This window comes from Onychostruthus taczanowskii, unplaced genomic scaffold (assembly GCF_017590055.1).
Source record: "Onychostruthus taczanowskii isolate IOZ18803 unplaced genomic scaffold, ASM1759005v1 scaffold1, whole genome shotgun sequence".
Classification (NCBI taxonomy): domain Eukaryota; kingdom Metazoa; phylum Chordata; class Aves; order Passeriformes; family Passeridae; genus Onychostruthus; species Onychostruthus taczanowskii.
In genome coordinates this window covers 17,566,836-17,587,543 of record NW_024496525.1, presented here as the reverse complement: position 1 = coordinate 17,587,543, position 20,708 = coordinate 17,566,836, and the positions used below count along the sequence as shown (strand labels likewise).

The 20,708-nt window shown below is 38.1% G+C and overlaps 1 protein-coding gene across 4 annotated transcripts in view; it reads right to left on the bottom strand.

The window, feature by feature from the left end:
* Window positions 1–20,481, bottom strand: part of MIA2 (MIA SH3 domain ER export factor 2) — a 35,009-nt gene extending 14,528 nt beyond the window's left edge. For 2 of the 4 annotated variants that reach the window (XM_041399584.1, XM_041399601.1), the window contains exons 1-12: window positions 12,148–12,277; window positions 10,994–11,125; window positions 8,488–8,509; window positions 8,282–8,370; window positions 7,828–7,899; window positions 7,041–7,151; window positions 6,633–6,704; window positions 6,114–6,218; window positions 2,461–2,583; window positions 1,814–1,937; window positions 942–988; window positions 669–759 (exon numbers count right to left, since the gene is read on the bottom strand). In XM_041399584.1, the coding sequence (XP_041255518.1) occupies window positions 669–759; window positions 942–988; window positions 1,814–1,937; window positions 2,461–2,583; window positions 6,114–6,218; window positions 6,633–6,704; window positions 7,041–7,151; window positions 7,828–7,899; window positions 8,282–8,370; window positions 8,488–8,509; window positions 10,994–11,125; window positions 12,148–12,264 (1,105 nt within the window). In that variant the 5' untranslated portion in view covers window positions 12,265–12,277. Of the gene's footprint in view, window positions 1–668; window positions 760–941; window positions 989–1,813; window positions 1,938–2,460; window positions 2,584–6,113; window positions 6,219–6,632; window positions 6,705–7,040; window positions 7,152–7,827; window positions 7,900–8,281; window positions 8,371–8,487; window positions 8,510–10,993; window positions 11,126–12,147; window positions 12,278–12,607; window positions 12,766–13,891; window positions 13,993–14,141; window positions 14,358–17,543; window positions 18,691–19,008; window positions 19,096–20,352 lie in introns of those variants that run through there. The other 2 variants (XM_041399610.1, XM_041399593.1) reach the window with 2 other exon arrangements.
* Between the last annotated feature and the right edge of the window lie 227 nt (window positions 20,482–20,708).

Sequence of the window (20,708 nt, the reverse complement as noted above, 5' to 3'; positions counted from 1 at the left end):
AATATGTTTAAAGGACTGTTAAAAAACTCAAAAATACTGTCTGACAGAGCATTTCACCACCCAAATAACAAAGCCATACATTCCCAAGAGATGGCTACTCTGCCAGCTATGGTTATGAAAGCAATACCGAATTACAGGTTTTAATTTGAACTTGAGTTGTTTTCATTTCATAAGGTTTAATTCAGTATGTCCTATACAACAGAGGAAAAGAAACAGAGCAATATGTTTTTAAGTTCAATTCTTTAAATGCAGTACTTTATATATTTTAAGGATTGAGCTTGCATCCACTACAAACTAACTATAATTAAGCTACCTTTTTAATAGAAGATTTTAAAATTTAGATTAAAACTCCACTGTTTCATGTCCAGAAATTATGTAAAAGCGGTATTATGTATTTATTAACACCACTCTGTTCTTGTATTTTAAGATTCTATAGCTAACTTTATAGTTACAGAATATTCCAACAGAGTACAATCAAGTTGCAACTTCGATTGTTCCACATCTAAATCATGTATTTAAAATAGCTAAGCAAATTAAAAATTAATTTTAAAAATCAAGTAGTTATTGCTGTAAACTTAATTCAGTTTTTACTGGAATTAATACTTGCAGCCTGTAACACCATTTCACCAAAGCAGCATCTTATTAAAGGCAAACCAAGATTCAATTACCCGTAAGTTCTCCTTTAGCTTTATTTTCATCAGACAGTTTTGAATACATTTGGTCTCTTTCTGCTTCCATGGTCTTTAAACAAGCACTCAGCTACAATCAAAATGGAAAAAAAAAAAAGGAGAATATTATAAGACTACAAGACTAAGAAAGTGCTTGCACACAAAAAGATATAACTAAACATTAAAATATGCTGAACTCTGATACTGGTATTACCAGAATAATTACATATTAGTTTCCCCTCTTCTACCCACAAGTTTCTTAAAATCACGTACCTTTGCAGCATAGATCAATTTCTTCACAGTTTGTTTTTGTTCATCATCTGCTTGAAGGAACAGAACAATAAGTCACGTAAAAAGCATGAAAGGGTTTGTGGCAGAGCTATTATTTGGTTTTTATACAAGAGCAATGCCGACATACAACACAGGTATGCCAACAATAATAGGCACAGCATACTTGGAGGATAAAGGAGAAAAAAAAAAAAAGAAAGCAGGGGTGTGAGAAGATATGCCACTATTGTAGTGCTTTGTTTGCCAGTCAATCACGACTCAGACTGGTCATGCTAAAAGTGGGATGCAGAATACACATTGTAAGATTGATGGCATGTGCTCTATGGTACCATGAGCATTGGCACAAAAAGAAGCTGCAGCAAGAAAGAGGAGGGAGAAAGGCTTTTCTGTGTTGCTGTTTAAGGGGACTCACAACTACACTCATTAGATGACACTGTAACCACACTGCCTGCAACAAGTAACACCTCTGTAAGGACAAAGAAGCAAAAACTAGGCTCTAAGCACCCTCAGTACTACTGCTGGGAGGAGATTGAAGAAGAAATAAAAGCAAGATTTCCACCAAGAAATACCACAAAGTCACTGCTTAATATACAGGCACATAGTGCAGAATTCTGCAAGAGACTGACCACTGAGTCTTTACACTGCTCTATGACAGTCTCTGTGCCACACAGTGCTGAACAGGAGGATAGGTTGCTATTCCAGAGATGTTCAAGTATCAGTTAACTGTCCAACATGAATGATATTGGGCGAGATTTAAATATCTGACTTCTATAAAGCTAATCTTGCAACTTTCTTGGCAGTTAATCAGTTCTGTACTTCTAAAACATCTGCAAACTATTTAAATGGGGAAACCATACCTAAGTGCTCTCCGCTGTCTGCTTCCCCCTTTATATCTGTGTCCCAGTGGTTGTCTTCAGTGTCAGCATCTTCTCGTATTGCTGAACTCCAGTCTTTCATGTTCAGTATGTATTGTGTGAGTGACTAAGAAAAAACACAAACAAATACAAGCAATGAAAATGTAGCTATCATTACAATTACTTTCTAAGCTTTCTGTCCTTTATTTAGTTCCCTTAGTAGATTAAGTCAGCCTCACATACAAGATTCCAGATGTCTGGTAATACTTTTTCTATCAAAGCACGTATCTGCAGGTCAACGGGCACATCCTTGTGAAGAATTTTCAGACAGCTCTAAGCATGCATGATTTTAGCGTGGCTTCTGTATGTAGGGTACACAACTATAAGAATATACACCCAAGTTCCACAGTACAGACTGGGGACAGGGGGGAAAGCCAATACTCTATCAGAACTAAAAGAGTTTTTCCTTAGTTGTCTTTATCAGACACGGTTTTTTTGCTTAGCCAGAAACATTAGACGAGAGAACAGAGACAGCAAACAAAAGCCCAAAAGAGCATAAGGCAACAAGGAGAGGCTGTCAGACTCTCTTGGAACTCTATGATTAGCATCAGTCTGAATAACTTGAGTCAATCCTAAATGTCATAATTTACCTTGATTTGGCTCTCTTTATTTTTCAAAACTTCTTCTACATCTGTTTTAGAAGATTCAAACATCTTTGTTTGTTCATTTAGTTCACTAAGTCGTTCACCCCATCCTTCAGCTTCTTGTAAAAGCTAAAAAGGGAAATACCAGATTAGTGTGATTGTCTACAAACCAAGAATTGAGGATGAATAGTACTGAGCCTGTTACATGTACTGTCTATACATAAGCAGGATTTAAACCTCTCGCCCACCAGTAAGAATTAGCAGAGATAAGACTACAAGAAAGTTAGCCAAAGAGCTGAAAATTAAGACTTCTATGTTTAGTTCAGTTGCTTTAGCTGCTATAGCTGTCCATTGTAACTAGTTGTTAGGATATTTTTAAGCATTTATAGGAAGAGTTCAGTTTATTCTGTTCGAGTTTAAAAACCTTGATGTGACAATAGCAATGAATACAAAATAGTGATAATTTATTTAACAATGACATACACTGGGGAATGGATGGAAAACACACCCCAATATGAACACACATTTCTGAATGGTGCCTGTGTCTTTTCAATTTAGAAGCGGTCAAAGAAGTAAGGGAAAACAGGAAGCTTTTAGGCAGTTATTTATATTCATGTGACTTGCAAAACTGCATTATTTCTCCTCCTCCATACCTCTTGAAGTAGTTTTAAAAGTTTATTTTTAAAAAGCCTCCCGATTAATGAAACTCACAGCTGTGCATAATCAACACCTCGTATGTACCTCTGCAACTGACTGTGCTTAACTAAGATGAAAGGTAGGTTCCAAGGTTACATTTTACAGATATTCCCTAGTAAAATCTCATTTCACAAAAATATATTTTACAGAATAAAGGGATTAGAACACCTCATCACTAGCTATTAAAAATAACCACTGCAACATATTAACTAATGACGTTGTGAGAACAAAATTGAACAGATGCAAATTTCTGTTAAGACAAAACACGTGCTACCACAACATGGGGTAAAGTACAACCAAATTGTCTTAAGAGTGTCAAAAAATACTGCTTGAAGTTGCACAACAGGCAATCAATTAAAGAGCAGTAAATGTACAAAAAAGAATAACTAAGTTGAGCAATAAGAACATAACAGGCAGTTATACTAAAAATACAACCAGAAAATGGTAATTAAACAGGGGAACTGCCATGCAAATAGACAAGCAAGCCTGAACACTACTTATCAAAGATAAACTAGACAGCACAGAACAAAAGGTATGTGACTAGAATTGAATTAATTGCCCCTTGGCACACAATTTTACTTTCCAAGCCATAAAAGCCACGTATGAATTAGCAGCATCATGCAAACACCGTATTAGGGATTAGAAGACATACACAGACAACTATTTTTATCATTAATTGTCATCATCAAAAGATGACTTTTAAGGGATTCCTTCTTCATGAAGGCCAAGAGAAAATAAATCGACATGATTTTATACACGTGTAAGAATTACAGTAAAGAGAAAGAGCAAGGATGTGTAATGAGCTAAAGCAATATATATTTCTAATGTTCCTAAAGAAAAAAAAAAAAAAAAAAAAAAAAAAAAAAAAAAACCAGCATAGCACAGAAGTTCATTAACAGTTCAACCTAAAAGGCCCAATCCTCTCTCTGACACACCACAAACCTAAAACAGCACATCTCTTATAAAGTTTAATCTATGATGTGCCAGAAGATTATGACCCATTTAAGCAAATGAACAAGAGGAAGAAAGGACTCCAGTTTCTGTGAACAAATAACACCTTTGTTACCTTTTGAACATATGTGAAATTCCATCTTCAAAAAAAAAAAGCAAGAAAGAAAAACAAAGTAGGATATGGATATTCTGATATAGTAAACTAACTCACAATTAGAAAGCAACTCAGAAATGAGAACACAAATAAATAAAGCAGACACTTTCTCTTTTCTACTTATCAGGTTCCAGCAACAACTAACATTATGTTATTTATCTACTAAAAAGCACAGCAAACTACAATATGCACAAATGTTCTCAAACTACTAAAAACTGCAACAAGCCTCAGCTAACAACAAAGTGTAGCAAATAATCCTAAATAATGTGGTTAAGGAAATACTTATACCCTGGTTGTTTTATCTGAAAGAAATGCAAAAGAACTTTTTTTCATCTAGGAACATGGGAATCCAACACTGGAAATTGTTTTTATTGATTTTTTCCCCCGGTTTTCCTTGATCTAAAATGATTGCCTAAGAAATACAGGCAATTGCCAGCACTTTGTATCATCTTCCTCTAAGCACTATTTTTTACTTTATTAAAAAGGAAGGAAAGTGAAGATTTTCGTCACACACACAAATAATTGGATTACTTCTATTTGAACCCAAGAAATGACCACAGGGGGGAAAAAAGAGAAAATTCCTCTCTATTATAAAGTTATATATTGCTTCTCAGAATTTATTACATAAGAATACTGTCACATTTAAAACAAAGCACTGAGACCAGACCCTTCCTCCTCACAAAAACGAAGAGGATGTAGAGATTAGGAAAAAAAAGACTCTTGAAAGAAAATAATTCTCAAGCAACTTAATCTCACAATGATAACAGTCAAATCCACTGATTCTTCACCCACAGCTCTTAATAAAACTGTCTTCCTTTTTTGGCAATCACAAACATAGACTCCTTCTAGAATTAAAGATCAAATTTTACTAAAAGAGTTGTGCAGAACTGAAATATTCCTTCTGCAAAAAAAAAAAAAAAAAAAAAAAAAAATTCCAGTATCCCTTTCTTTTTTTCTGAACCTCTAAGCCTGACACATACCATGTTTTGACAGAGAAGACTAAAGCATTCCCCAGCTTCTTACAAGACTGCTAAACAGCAACAGGCCTGTACTTCCACTCCCACCACTACTCCTTCCCCCATGCAAATATCTATCAGGTTATTCCTCAAACAACAGGGAGATCATCAATCAGTCAGGAAAATAAGCACATATCCATTAAAACCACAACAAACCACCTCAAACCAACATTACACAGAACATTAGAAGTTCATAGAAAGTATCTATTTGTAAGAAAAAACGAAATAGCTTCACTGTAAAGCAACTTGCACAGGACAACTATTGCACGTGCTAAATATTTTAACATATTCAGTGTTCTTTGTGATCTGGCTACAGCACTAAGGAAAACAGACTACTAAAATTTGGGATGTAACAATCTTTTCTATTCCCCTCTGTTACATAACTGACTTTCAATTAATACATCTACAGTGGTACTAGTGTACATTTTTTCCCACCTTCTGAATACTGTGCAATTCCTCAATTTCCTTGCTTTTCTAGATCAAGTAAAATAATTTTCTCTCTGCCTCTGTAGAGAATCCTAGCAGTGGACTTGTTCAGATATTTCTGCTTTCCAACAGGTCTCAGCAAAGTTCTTATTAGACTTACATTACCACATGCTCTCCTTCCACTGAGCTCCATGCACGATTCCCCACAAACTGTAACTACTGCATTTCTTTTAAAACAGAATTATTTTAGACAAATGTAAAATTGTTTTAAAAACCACGTATTCTTCCTCATTCCATTTACTAAAACACACAAGAGGTATAAGAAAAGTTGTTGACTATGATCTCTTCGGAGAAATCCTATTTATCAGTATCACAGGAAAATACAGTATTTCTAAGGATAACTAGGAAGAACCTACCTGTTTCTCACTTTCCTGGAGATGGCTGTTTTCATCTAGTGCATCTTGAACAGATGTCTTGAGTCTCTCAGTATTAATCTGGTACACTTTTAGGGTGGACTTGGCCTAAATGAAATTTATAAGTCTGTTGTTTAAACGGTATTGGTGAAGATATAGGCAGGGTCATGATGGTATTACTGGACTTGTCTTAGGTTTTCTGGCTGTGCTACATACACATTCTCACATTTTCTCTACAATTTCAACAGGTTTTGCTGACTGTAGTTTTGCAATACTATGTATCACTGAGGAGTAAGAAAGTCAAGAAAAGACAAGGTAACTACTTCTCAATAAATGCCAATCACTATATGAAATTAAAAGTTGCTCAATCAAGCCACACCAAAATGAAGCTTTACAAACTCTTTTGGTTTACACAGCATATAACCTCTGCACCCTTAACAGAAAAAAATACTAAAGCAGTAACAGCATGGGGAATAGAGAAATTGCAGATTTGAAACCAGAAACTATAAAGGTCAGACATACCTCATCAATTTGTGACTTGATTGATTTTTCTTCATTCTCTAAAGACTCCACTTTCTCTTGAATTTCAGCCACCTGAAAATTATTAAGTTGTCATACAGCTTCTTTCACATGTTTGACTGACAATGTCTAGGCAATTGATAAAACTATTTTTATTTTCAAACTGAGAAAGTTCTACTGCTCAGTCAGTAAAAATGTGTGTAAAAACACGTTGCAACAAAACCAGTTTTTCTTCTTTTGAGTATTTTCCTTTATTATTTTTCTAATGTTAGAGGGAAGACAAAATGGAAAATGTAGTTTTTATTTCAGAACACACAAAGAAAATAGTTTGTCTTATCTGCAGAAATTTTTTTTCTGTGGGAATTTTTTTAAAATTAATAGAAACAAAGACAGAATTCTATTTATTCTTACCAAGGTATCATTTTCTGACTGCTTCAATTTTTCTTCTTCCAGTTCTTTTTCTAGATTCTCTATTTCCTCGTTGAGTTTCAAGTTTGACTTGTTCAGCTTTTCATGCATTTCCTAAATCAAGTTGGTTTGTGAGTTAATAAAACATTTGATACTAATTACATATGAAGAAGACAAGTATATTTTAAATATGACAGCAAAGTAAGTTTCACTCAAATACTCTAGAGACTCCTACATGAACAAAAGCTGCATGAATTAGCTCTCTAGGATCTGAGGTGCAAAATGAAATAAACCTACTTGCTTTTTTTAACATGAATTTTATAGAGCGTATTAGGTATTTGATACACTTATCCAGAACTCTATATTCTGAATATATTCCCAGTTTGGGGGATATAAACAATGCAGTGGGAATTTTTCTTTAAAACTGTGCACCTGTAGACTGTGGAAATTATTTGAATTAGATAAGATGTGAGAAAAAAAAAATTAATGCACTACCCTGTCTCCTAGAAATGGAAACAATTTACTTCTTAAATATTGTCCAATATGCCATTTGTTCTAGTATTACTCATCCTCAATGCAGTTGTTAAAGAAGGCTTTTCTTAATTTAAATGCTTTGATTTTAAGTCATTTTCAGTAACCCAATTAAAACTATTGCATTGGAGTTTTTGGGTTTGTCTGACTTTTTTTGCTATTGTTTTTACTTTGTTTGGGTGTTTTTTAATACGGGCCACATGTTTCCTAAAATACTGCCTTATACTGTAGAAGTAACAATTTCCATTAATCTTTTTACCTCAAAAGAAGATGTGTCTGTGGATTCTTTCGTAGTGTTACCATCATTCAGAGACAACTGTAAATCTTCAAACTGAAAAGGAATTACTTTATGTCAGAATATAGGTAAATAATTGATTAAATACTAGCATTAATTTGCAATGCTCTACTCTGAAACACAGACATCACCTACGTGTTCACAAATGCACCTTGCTGAAAATCAGGAAAGCCTTAACCCTACTACACTATCCCAGTGATGTAAACAAAAAAAAAAGACATTTGGAAGTTGCTTCCAGTGAAATATATTGTACTGAGAACTTGCTAACTCCTTAATTGCTCTTAAAGGCACTAAGAAAAAAGCATTTGAAGAATCCCTTTAAAAGCTTTAAAACATCTTACTTTTAGAAAACTTAATACCTTACTTGATAGAATCCATTTCTACAACACATCTGAAAGCAGTAAATGAGGACTGTTACCTCTTTTTTGCAGAGGCTGAGTTTTTCAAGAATTTTGCATTTTTCTTCAACTAGTTCAGCAATTTTATTGGCAAGCTGCTTTTCCCTTCCTAAAAAGTGAAAGACAAGCAAATGTTGCATCATCCAAATAATTAAAGGTGAAAAAAGAAAAAATAAAGTCATACTCCAAAGAAATATGAAAAATTAAGTATCAAAAATAAACATACCTGCATAAAGTCGACTTCTAACCTAGGAAAAAAGAGAATAAATATTGAAAGTGTCTGATCAATTACTCTCACATAGTACCTGAAAACTAATCTCTTAAGCTGTGATTCCATGCCAAGTTTAACCACGGAACTTAAAAAAGGAATATAAATATGGGTCCTATTAAAAACAGGCAATCATATCCTCTGCTCTTACCCCCTCCATGTCTGGGAGTTTGCCCCGTCCTTCTCCTACTCTTATCAGAAAAAAGAGGGGAAAGGAGATTAGTTTTCACCTGGATCAATTTAATAACCCACCTCTGTATATTTATCACATAAGCACGACTGCCTCACTGACACACAGTCAGAAGAGTAGGAAAGGAAGGGAGAGGGAAGCTCCACACATGAGCTCAGATTTCCTCTTGGGAAAGATCCCCCACACATTACAACTCACAACAGCTAAAGCTGCAGTAAGGTACTCCCTGATGGGCATCCTTCAAGTGCCAAGTGAGCAGCTGCCACGTGTGGTCTAGTGCCCTAGAATCAAAATCTAACAAACTGCAGGGCAAAATCTTTCACAAATGGCTTGCACAAGAGATGCAGAACTTGGCTGAACCCACAGAACTCTTACAACACAGTATTTCTCTCACAGCTGGGCCTGGGTCATGTGCCTAATGTAACAGTGGGGCCCTCAAACCTTCCCTGGTTCCTCCTAATTTAAAGCCAAGGAGTCCAAATAAAGAAAAAAAGGGTAAGGAAGTTGTAAGTGTGCTTTTATCCTATCATCCCCAATGGATGCTTAGTTACTCCATTACTTTTCAGTAACCATCAATTCTTCAAGGAGCAGTCAGTGCAGTTCTAAGTATGGATGACTGAAAAAGCTATCAATAACTTCTGTAATATCTCCTACCTTAAGTGGCAAGTACAGGAGGAAAACAATACCAGGTTAGCTGCTTGCATGATTTCAGCTCAGATGCCTTTTGTACCACCTAGAGGGATGCCTCTAGAGAACAAAAGGTATGACCAAATTATAGCTACATTAACTTACACAAACACTGATCCCCTCACAGAGAAGGTTAATTCATGTTAAAACCCTAAAAATTCAGTTGCTCATATCTAAAAAACTAAAAAGCTATGGAACCAGTCTTAAAACATGAGTATCATTACACCTACTACCAAAATCACATTGACTGCATGAGAGTATATGAAAAATGGGAAGAAATTTAGAATACTGAATTACAGATACTGACTCAATTTCCATAGTGTGGTTGGCAACTTTTATTACTCAGATCTTTACTTACTCTCAAGAGAAACAGGTATTACCTCAAAAATATAATCTGATTTGTGCATTGAAAGGTTTCAGTACTGCAATTCTCAAAGTCATCATATTAGAGCACACAGTTAAACTGGTCCTACAAAGAGCATGCAGTTAAATTGGTTCAGTGTTCCAGCGCTGCAATGAACAGAATCCAGGTGTCACTGTCCAAAGAGTCTTAAAATGCCTCCCTCGACAGGAAACCATATGGACTGATTTTGCTTGAAAGACCTGAGCTGCTCTGGCTATGGCCAGACTAGTCAGAGATATCAATACACACACAGATATCAATACACACAGCAATACATACACCCTAGGGAAGAAATCTACATCCCGAGAAAATAATTTAAGGGCTGACTTTGAAAACCCAGTGCAGAAATTAAAAAGAAAAGAGGAAGCCTTACTACAGCGAGTTCATTGTGTTTCCTCTTATAACAGTCACTCACTACATATCCAAACACTTATTATCTTGACAAACAGACTTTTCAACTTCTCTTTTAGAGAGATTCTAAATTCAACCACAATAGATTTAAAACTCAGAAGCATTCTTGAACAGGAAGAATAACAACTTCAATGCAAACTAATAATGCACTCTATGTATCTGCAACTAACTTGAACACTTTCTACGCTGGTTTTGTCTGGAATAGAGTTAATTTTCTTCACAGTAGCTGGTATGGGACTATATTTTGGACTTGTGCTGAAAAGCACTGGAAATACCTGGATGTTTTAGTACTGCTGAGCAGTGTTCACGCAGAGTCGAGACCTCTTCTGCTTCTCACCCCACCTCACCCACAAGGAGGCTGCAGGTTCACAAGAGGCTGGGAGGGGACACAGGACAGCTGACCTCGACTGACCAGAGGGATAACCCACACCATGCTGACATCATGCTCAGCACAGAAAGCTGAGGGGAGGGAGGAGGAAGGGGGGTGTTTGGAGTGATGGAGTTTGTCTTCTAGAGTAACTGCTACATGTGATGGAGCCCTGCTTTCCTGGAGACAGCTGAACACCTGCCTGCCCATGCGAAGCAGTGAATCAATTCCCTGTTTTGCTTTGTTGCATGCACTGCTTTTGCTTTTCCTATTAAACTTCATCTCAACCCATGAGTTTTCTGGCTTTCAGTCCTCTGATTCTCTCCCTCTTTCCAATGTGACAGAGGGAGCGAGAGAGCGGCTGTGGGTGCTCGGCTGCTGTCTGGGGTCAGACCACAACACTTACTGACTGGTAACTTCTGTACAGGAACAAGAGAATTGTCAAGGCTCCAACAATGCCAGCACAAATCACTATTTCCCACGGGAAACCATACAGATCAGGCCCAGGTCTCATATCTTCAGGCAGTGAAGCCACAGCCTGAAAAGTAAAGTAAAAAGCTTCAGCTAAAGGAAAAGAGATTAATATTATCCACAGAAAAAGACATTACATGTTGGCATCATTTACCTGCAAGGCTTGTGTATCCATTTTTTTTTCAAAACTCTGAGAAAATGGTTAACAGTAAAATGGTTAACAATTAAAATTTGATTTTTAAATGATAAATTCACCAAGTGAAGAAAAAAAAAAAAGCAAGCAGCTCCAACAAGGTACAAAAATTAACAGATAAAGCTCTGAAACTTTTTCTTTCTGAGACTATCAATTATCACAGAATCACAGAATGATTTGGGTTGAAACAGATCTAAAAGATCATCTAGTTTCAATCCCTCTGCCATTGGCAAGAGCATGTTCCACTGGACCTACTTCCCCACAGCCCCATCCAGCCTGCCCTTGAACACTTCAAGAGCTGGGGCATCCACAGCTTCTCTGGACAACTTGCTCCAGCACCTCATCAGCCCCACAGTAAAGAATTTCCTTCTCTTACCTAACCTAAACTCACCCTCCCCAGTTTAAAGCCATCCCCCCTCATCCCATCACTACGTGCCCTTGTAAAAAGTGCCTCTCCAGCCTTTGTGTTGGCCTCTTGAAGTACTAAGAACTTACTACGGAAAATTCTCCTTTGAGTTCTCTTACACATTTCACCGCTGGAAGAATCAACATTAGTAAGTACTTCTTGATCGTCTGGTAGAAAACTTACTTGGTAGAAAAACCTGTTCAACCAACCTCATGCTAGAATAACATACTGAACACACCGGTGATTTAACACATTTTAAACACTTCGATACACTCACGTTTCATTTGTAAACGGATCTATTTGCTCAAAGATACGACGCTCTCCATGTGGCTCAAATTTACTGCACGTGACCCGTGCCTGAGGACACGGCACCGTGCAGCTGAGCCTTCATTTCAGTTTCTCCCCTGCCCGAGCCCCTCGGCAGCCGCGCTGCACAAGACCCCGGCCCTCGCGGGGGCCGCGCCGAGCCCCGCGTCACTCCGTCACTCACCCAGCGCAGCCCTTCCCAGGCCAGCCCGCAGTAGCGGCGGGCGCTGTCCCGCAGCCCCGGCCACAGCCCGGCCGTGCCGGTGCCGGCCCCGGGCCCCCCGCGCCCGCCCGCCGCCATCTTCCCGCGGGCGGCGCGCGCCCCTTCCGGCCCGCTGCCTGACAACCGGCCCGTACCACTGCCCGCCAGGGGGGCGGGGGACGAACCACTGCTGCCGCGGGTGACGGGGGGCGCGCGGCACAGGTGGCAGCCGCCGGGGCCCGGCTCTCGGCTCTCCCCGCCCGCCCGGCGCGGCTCCCACCTCTGCCGGCAGAGCGTCCCCGGGGCACGGGGGCCGCCGGCCGGAGGGACCGGCAGCTGCCCTCGGCGTGCGCCCACCGTCCCGCCCCCGTCCTCCGGCACAGACGTGGCCCCGCGGAACCTGCTCCTGTTCCTCCCTGAAGTTAGGCTCAGAGAAGCTCACCTCCCGGGCGGCGCTGGCCGCCTCCATGCCCGCCCGGGCGGCAGCGGTGGCACGGCAATAAAGCTCCCCGGGCAGGCCTGGCTCCCGGCGGGCCGCCCGCCGCGCGTGTCCCGGCCCGGGCGGCGGGGCCGGCAGTGCCCGGCGGGGCGGGGAGGGCCGGGCCGGGCCGCAGGTGGGTCCCGGCTGCGCAGGGCTGGGCGGGCCGAGCTCTGCCGGGTGCCTGTGCTAAAAATGACCCTGCCGGGCTGCTGATACCAGATGTAAGGGAAGGTGCAATGCCACACAGCCAAGTGAGTTGCTGGGCTGCGAAGCACCTAAGGGACCAGGTTCGGTGGAAGGTGGAATTGCCTTTTTAAAGTTTTTTTAGCTGTATCAAACAGTACAAGAACGAGTTTGGCCGTAGCAGGGAACCGTCAGTGAGTTGCGGTCAGTCACGAGGGACAAAGCCCTCAGTTTTCCTCATCCTAAACTGCAATTTAGCCATATTCTATATATGTACACTGGAAATCAGAAATAAATTTATGTGGTTCTTCAATTACCCCATCTAAACGAAGTTCAACCAAAGCAGCGAAGTGAAGTTGACCAAATGGCACTTCAGCCTTCACCGGCCACCACTCCTTGATTTAGGGGAGACAGTGCAGCAAGAGCTGCCTTTTCTCACGGTGCTCTGGGAGCGTCGTTTATTGTGCAGTTGTGCCCCTTAAGGTTCACCTTCACTCTGCATTACGTTTTGATGTTTAAGACACCCCCATAGCAATAATAACCCCATTTCCTATTATATATATATAATTTTTTTTTTGCGTAGAAACGTATCTTTAATGCAATTACAAATGAGGGGAGGATTTGTGAATCAAGGCTTTGAAAATACTCCTTAAAAACAAGGGAACTTGTCTGGTTATTTTACTCCTCATAAGCCAAGTTTTTTAAGTCCAAGCAAATTTAATGAGTACTGTTCTAAGAACTAGAGGGAGCTATTAGTTTCATTAAAAACACCACTCAGGTGTTTCCTGGCTGTTAAAAAAGCCCACAAAACAAAACCCCAAATCCTCACACCCTAAGTTCATCAGATTCTGCACTGCAAAGGGGCAGATGATGAGCAGCTGACCTAACATTTCCTTGTGCTCTGTCTCATTTGGTATCAGATAACCCTGGAAGCAGGGAACTACAGAAGGTTTATTTAAAAGGATTTTCTTTAATTTTTTGAGGATTTTCCTGCAGAACATAACTTCTATGTGGCTTAAATTTGCACTAATGTCGGTGTTATATCGCAGAAAGGATTCTTACCGTTTCGATGATAATCACCACTGCTGAGGATGCAGATTTTATTGTTTCTCTGAACTCAAGAGCATTCAAGCACAGAAGTATCTGCTGTATCCAGCCTCCTTCTGGTTTGATCATAAGGAATAAAACAAGAGGTTTTACATTACTATTGTCCTCTTCATATAATTCCAACTGGATTAATTGATTTTTGCTTTGCCTTTTTTTTTAAGATTGCAAATTTATTTTCCTTAAAACTATGAAACTTAGCACTTACCATTACTTGGAACATAGTTCTGGATGGCATCAGAGAAAGATGTTTTGACATCAGCTTCAGAGTCAGGTGCTGAACCCTCCATTTTTGTTTCAGAATTTACTGACGCAATGGCTGTTGCTTTTGAATCTTGGTCACTGTCATGTGCACTGTCTACAGCTACATAGATTTCATGCTCCTTCTCTGGTGTTTCTTCTAGTAGCTTTCTTCTGCCTACTCCTGCACATAATTACGAAGGGAAAACATGGTTACTTTTAGAGGATTCAACTTACTCCTATAAGCTATTAACCTCTACAGATATTTTAATTTTTTTGGTTTTATTTTCTTTAACTTAAAGCCCAACACTAGAGTAAATGGGCTACAGATGTATGACTTAAGAAACACTACACAAATAATGATCTCAGAATTTGAAGGATAGAGCTTTAAACAAAACTTACATTGTAGTAAAGTAATTAAAAATAACTGTTCAGGAAAAAATATGTTTGATTTTGATAGTTTATGGATTCCCTGGTCAGGATTAGTAGGTCTCTTTTTTGTATCCAAATACAAGTGGGGTAAGCTTTAGAGCGAGAACAGTTAAAAATACCATGTAGGATTAAAGATTAACAAATTCCAAGATACCAAGCTTCCCTGCAAAATACAAGAAACCACAGGCATGTTCATGTAGAAGTATGACTGAAGGCACCTGGCTGCCTCAGTTTTAGTGACTTGGAGTAAATTGTCTGAAGCCAATAAAATACTGCTTGCAAAAAACTCCACACTGTGCTTACCCACAAAGAAAAAAAGGTACAGATTGTTTAATTTAATCATATGCTTCAAGGCTATACTGGCCAAAGATACACATCAGAAGTCAGAAGTAGTCCAGTAGTTCAAGATGAGTTGTTTGCTCTGAAACTGTTACCATTATATTAACTCAACTTGTGTTATCAGATTCTCGAAATACCATAGACCATTCCGTAACTGGTATGAGTTAGGCTCACTACCTCTTCATTTTAAATCACCAGGAGACAGTGTTCTATCTGTTGTGGTTTTATTTTTGCCAACAAAGGATATTTTGTTCTTGCTAAATCCCTGTTAGTGAAACATTAGTAACTTTAGCTGCAGTTTGGGCAGCACACTTAATTGTTATAGCAGACAAAAGTTCTGGCAGCTCTAGAAGAACATTCCTTTTTTTCTGTATATTTTTCCTGCTCAGTGTCCGAATTGTGCCCCTTTTGTGCAGACACAATGACCTCTTCCCTCCACATAGCATTATCTTTAGTTGAGTAAGCTGTTATTTCAGTATGATTCTTTTCAAATTGCTGGTGCTGCTGCAGCAGTTTGCTTCCATCACAGAGATACTCTAAGGGTTGCTTAACATCTTGTTTTAATTTAAATAAAATTGTTGAAATGTAATTAATGGGTTTGGTAAATCTATTTATCATACAGTATTTTTGCCTGGTTTTGGTTTTTTCTGCACCTTCTCTATATTTAATAGTATCTTACATTGGTCAGATTCCTTTCAACTTCCTCTCATTCTTCTGTGCAGTATTCAAGTGTACTAGTCCTAATGTCACTTCTATTCTCATTTGGGTTTTTTGATCAAACATATATGCTTAGACTTTTTTTGAGAGGGTTAATGGTTAGTTTTACTAAATATATTTGCAAATGAACCCTGATTGTCTAGTAAAAATACTACTGAAATCCTTTTTGTTAGAATATAATTGCTATTACTTGTATTTCTGGATTTTGACTCTTATTTTCAGAATCTTTCTTTTTTCCTTCTCCTAACTAGTTTTAGTAGCAGCAATTTTTTGTTCAGCATTACTCATCCTTTCAGTTGCAACAGCATCTTTTTTTTCAACATCTACTCTATCAGCCAGGTTTATGAAAAATCCCAGGTTGCCAGGATTTAATTAATCCAGTTTAAAAGTTTTTTTTTTTTTTTTAATAGCAGTCTGTCTTTCTAGCTAAATGGCTTTAGAAGATACTAGCTGTCTATTTTTTTTTCTTTAAAAATGTCTTCTATTTTAGAGAGCTCCAAGGGTAAAAGTTTACACTTGGTCAGACATATCACATGACTGTTGCTTTTATTCTCAATAAATTTTCTTTATAAATACTTTTTTGGGCATTAATTCAGCTGAAGACTGGTATTACTTTGTCTTTTGAGGTAGTATGCCTTTCAAAACTCAGATTAATTTTCTATGCTTTTGCATCTTGCAATGTCATAGTGGTTTGAATTGACTGGCCTAAATCTGAGGATGCAGATTAATATTTTGTTTTACTATATCACAGGTGATTTTTATATTTCTTCCTGAGATCTAGATTAAGACTGTCCATTCTCTGCTACCAGAAGCTCATGCTGGGAACATGAATCTTCCCATTTTCGTTCTCCTCCACCTTCCTGGTGGAGGAATTTTATAGGAATTTGTTCTGTTTATTGCTTCTCTCTGACAAGCTATTAGCAAGATCATCAAGATCATCTTGCTATTAGCAAGAGTTGTCCAATCTTCTGCTCATTTGGTAGATTTTGTTGAAGTTTTTTCTCCACTGCCCTGTTTGTTACTTCACACTGCCAGCTGAAGAGGAAAGATCATTATCTGTGGAGGTATTTGTGTTACTGTTACCCGATATGCTATGTTTAACCTTCTGATTTGAAGTGCCTTCAGTTTCTTTGCCCTGTGGTATTTTATCAAGGCTTTTCAAAGTCTGTCTTTATTATGGAAGCTTAGTTCTTCTCAGCTAGCAGTTTTTACCTTCCATTCTGAAACTCCATATTTTTCCAAATGGCCAGTTTCTTTGGAAGTTTTGGTACCTGTTAAACTGAGCCCATTCGATGAGAGGTGAGGAGAGGAAGGTTGGTCTGGAGTCAGTTCTTGGGACTCCCCAGATTTCTGGTGATGTTCATCATTAAAAATGTCATGACTGAAATATTTGATCTTGTTTTCATAAAAACCCTGTGAGACACTCTTATTCTCTGATTTGTGAATTTAATCTTTTACAGTACTATCCATTTTGAAATGGCTTTTTGATGCTGAATTTTTTGTGCACTATAACATTTGACTAGTTTGTCTTTCTTGGATGTTTTCAGACTAAGACTCAGTTCACTGTCACATGAGGTCTTCTTGATGCCTACATGATTATTTGCAGCTCCTGGTAGTTCCCCATAATGTTGCACTTGCCCTTCTTTCGCTTTTGAACTCGGAAACTTCAGAATGTCCTCAAAAAAATGACTAAAAGAGAAGCAATGGCTTTGGTCTTCAGATATTTCAGGCTTTTCTCCTGTATTTTTTATGTCTGAGGGATCACAATTAGGAGAGACTCATGAAAACAAGACATTTGATGCGATTGATTCATGTTCCTGTTGATTATCATGTTTGCCCATATTATAATTAATAAAACTATTACAGATATTTGTATACCAACCTGATTGGCCACGTCTGCTTTCTGACTCCTGATTTTTCTTTTCAACTTCAGTATTTCTCAGCAGTTGGCTTTCTGATACCAAGTTTTCTTCTGAACTGTAAAGTTCAATTGGCTTCTCTTTGTCACATGTAAGTGTATCAACAGATGATTCTGTGCTACCTGAGGTGTTTTTGGTGTCATTGGGAGTATGTGCACATGCTGGTATCTCCCCAGGATTCGGCCTGTTACTATTTGAATCTGTTATTTCTTGTGCATAATTCTCATCTTCACCTGTCACTGCATTAACTATTTCCTTTGATTCTTTGCCCATATGTAATTCTTTCTGGTCTAAAGTCTGCTCTTCCTCATTCTTTGCTTGATCTGTTGTTTCTCTGCTTCTCTGGTCCTCTGTAGCAATTGTAGCTTCCTCAGCCTGGCCAAAATTAAGAACATCACTTAAACCCAAATTAAACCAATTTGATTTGGATTCTTGTCTTCCACTCTTTTCTTCTTCTGGCAATATCTTGGTGACTGTTGTTTCCTGTTCAGTACTAGAATGCTCAGGCACACCAGAGACATCATGGTTTTGTGGATCATTTTTTTCTGATGCCAAATCAACATCGTCATTCTTTTCACCAAAATACAGAAAGCTTGTCAGTCCACCTTGAAACCAACCAGATGCAGGGGGTTCTTGTTCCTCCTTATCATTTGACTCCTGTAAATCTGTGAAGCTGTAATTTTCAGCTGCTACTTCTGTTTTTCTGCCTTGATAATTATTTGCTTCTGAAGATTCAGTAACAGCTTTTAAGGGCTCTTCATCATTTTCACTTTCTGTGGTGAACCATCCTGAAATCCAACTAGACTGAGTTTGAACAGATTCTACTGGGAGACTGTTTTGCATTTGTGGCTCTTCAGTATCATCTTTTCTAACCAACTTTTTGTTTACAGACTCCTGAATGTGAGATTCCTCTGAGTCATTTTCAGAAACGGATTCAGTTCTTTCTTCATTTTGCATGGGGTCCCTTGTATATTTTAAGAGTTTGTTTTCATGCTGCTTTGATTCTGCATCAGACAATGAATATTCACTTTCTTTGTTGTGATCATGTAATGCATTATCTTCATTTTCAAAAGTGTACTTATCTTCATGAAGACAAAGGAAATCAGTTTCCTAAAAGAATAATATTAACTTTTAGAATGTTCTGATGTGTAATTCTACAGCAAAATATATTGTTGTTCTTTCTGTTGTAACTTTACACAAAGAACTGTAATTAATTACATTATTCCTAAAGGTTCTGTATCTAGATACAGATATATCTGTATCAATAGAAATTATTTTGGAGAACAATAAACACACAAATGGAACAATTATAAAAACATGTTTTGAATAATCTGAAATAAAATATCCATCAACCATTGAATTTCTAACTGGATATTAGATTTTCAATTGTCGTAAACTACATTGGAAGATCTAGTGATGTTGATTTACCTTAGTGAGCACTTCAACTTCTTCTCCAGTTAAAACTTCTTCAACCTTCACAGCTTCTCTTGGGAAATATCCAAAATCCTTTCCTTTCTGTAAAAAATATAAAACTAATAAGAGCATTTAAACTTCAGTGATATGTTAGGTACTTACATATGTGCTGGAAAAGTATGGATGAATAAGCTTATAGAACAGCCCCCTATCTCCTTAATTCTGTTTTGTCAAAAGATTGGTTTATTTTTCCTTCACAGAAGTGTTCCCCTTGCCATTTCAGAAAGCAAAGGGAAGTATATTATTCCATGCTGTTATATTCTGTATTATTTTTATGGACATGCGTTTGTGCGGTACCAGAGCTGTTGCCTTAAAGCTGCTTCAGCTGAAGACTGTGTTGTATGCACTTATGGTCACAACCAGCTCCTACTAAAATTGGCTGCAAATTTCCCATTGTCTCAAATGGGAAAAATGTCATGCCTTAATAACTAATGACCCACATTAAGTTACAAGAAAAGTAGGATATGAAATTCAGATATAAGACTAACTGCAGCTCAAGAAAAAATTACAAAGATGGCAACACTACAGAAAATAAGTTAATTATAGGGCCCAGAAGAATCCAGTCCCTCTGGCCAAAAACCACTTCTGTCTTTACCTCAGACCATTGCATGTAGCCCTTAATGGAGGGATACATATTGGAAAGCAAAGAATAGTGAGGTACCTGCAAAGATACTCTTGGATGAAAAAAAGAGGAAGACAGAATTTCACTGTTAAACAATAGATGTGACAGATTATTTACAGAAAAAAAACCCCAAATGTACTAATGTCTTGTAGTTTTGAAGCACTTACATGGTTTTACTAGCAGTAAAACTTGATTTGGATCAACGCATCCATTCCTTCTTAAATGACTGCTCTAATTTCATTGACATTTGTTCCAAGTCATTAAATATGCATGATAACTTCTCTGGGAGCTTCCCTTAAGCACTGAACTGTGAAGTCAGGTCCCAATACTGGATGTCTTACCCACAGACCTGTAGGTAGGAACCTGACCTCATAGATCTGAATGTTTTCAAGGGAACCAGATTAAATAATTACAGCCAAATGATAAGATGAAGGAAACAGAAAACTTGTATTTGGATCTTGACTTAATTTCTCTATGAGTGATCTTTGCCAAGATCTGATTTTCTCTTTCTGTATAAAGATGGTAACAATGACCCATCTCCCAAATACTGTATTTCCCTATGACTGGTTAATATTCCAAGAGACAGAAGATCCTGAGAAGCAAGCAGACTGCGGTTGCTATGCTATTACTTTGCCTAAAATATTTATGGGGAAAGTCTTTCAGATTGAAGTACTTACACTTCCTATCCACAAGTTTTCATTTTCCCTTGAAAGTTTGGAGTATACGATGATCTCCTCCCCTGCTGTGAAGTTAAGATACCGGCAGTCAGGCCCTAAGTAGTCGATAGTGGCTTGAACTCGGCTCATTGCCTCTGGAACAATATGTGGAAAGAAATAAACAATACAGCATCCATTTTGTCTGAAGTCACGTTACTGAAGAAATCTCATATATATCAAATACTGATGAATTGCAGTAGAAAAAATTTTTATGTACGTGCTTTGTTACAATACTAATCCATTTATATCATCACATGGAAATCAACCAATGCAAAAAGCAGCCTTGTGTTGTTTTCTTTCCCATGTACTGCAGACAT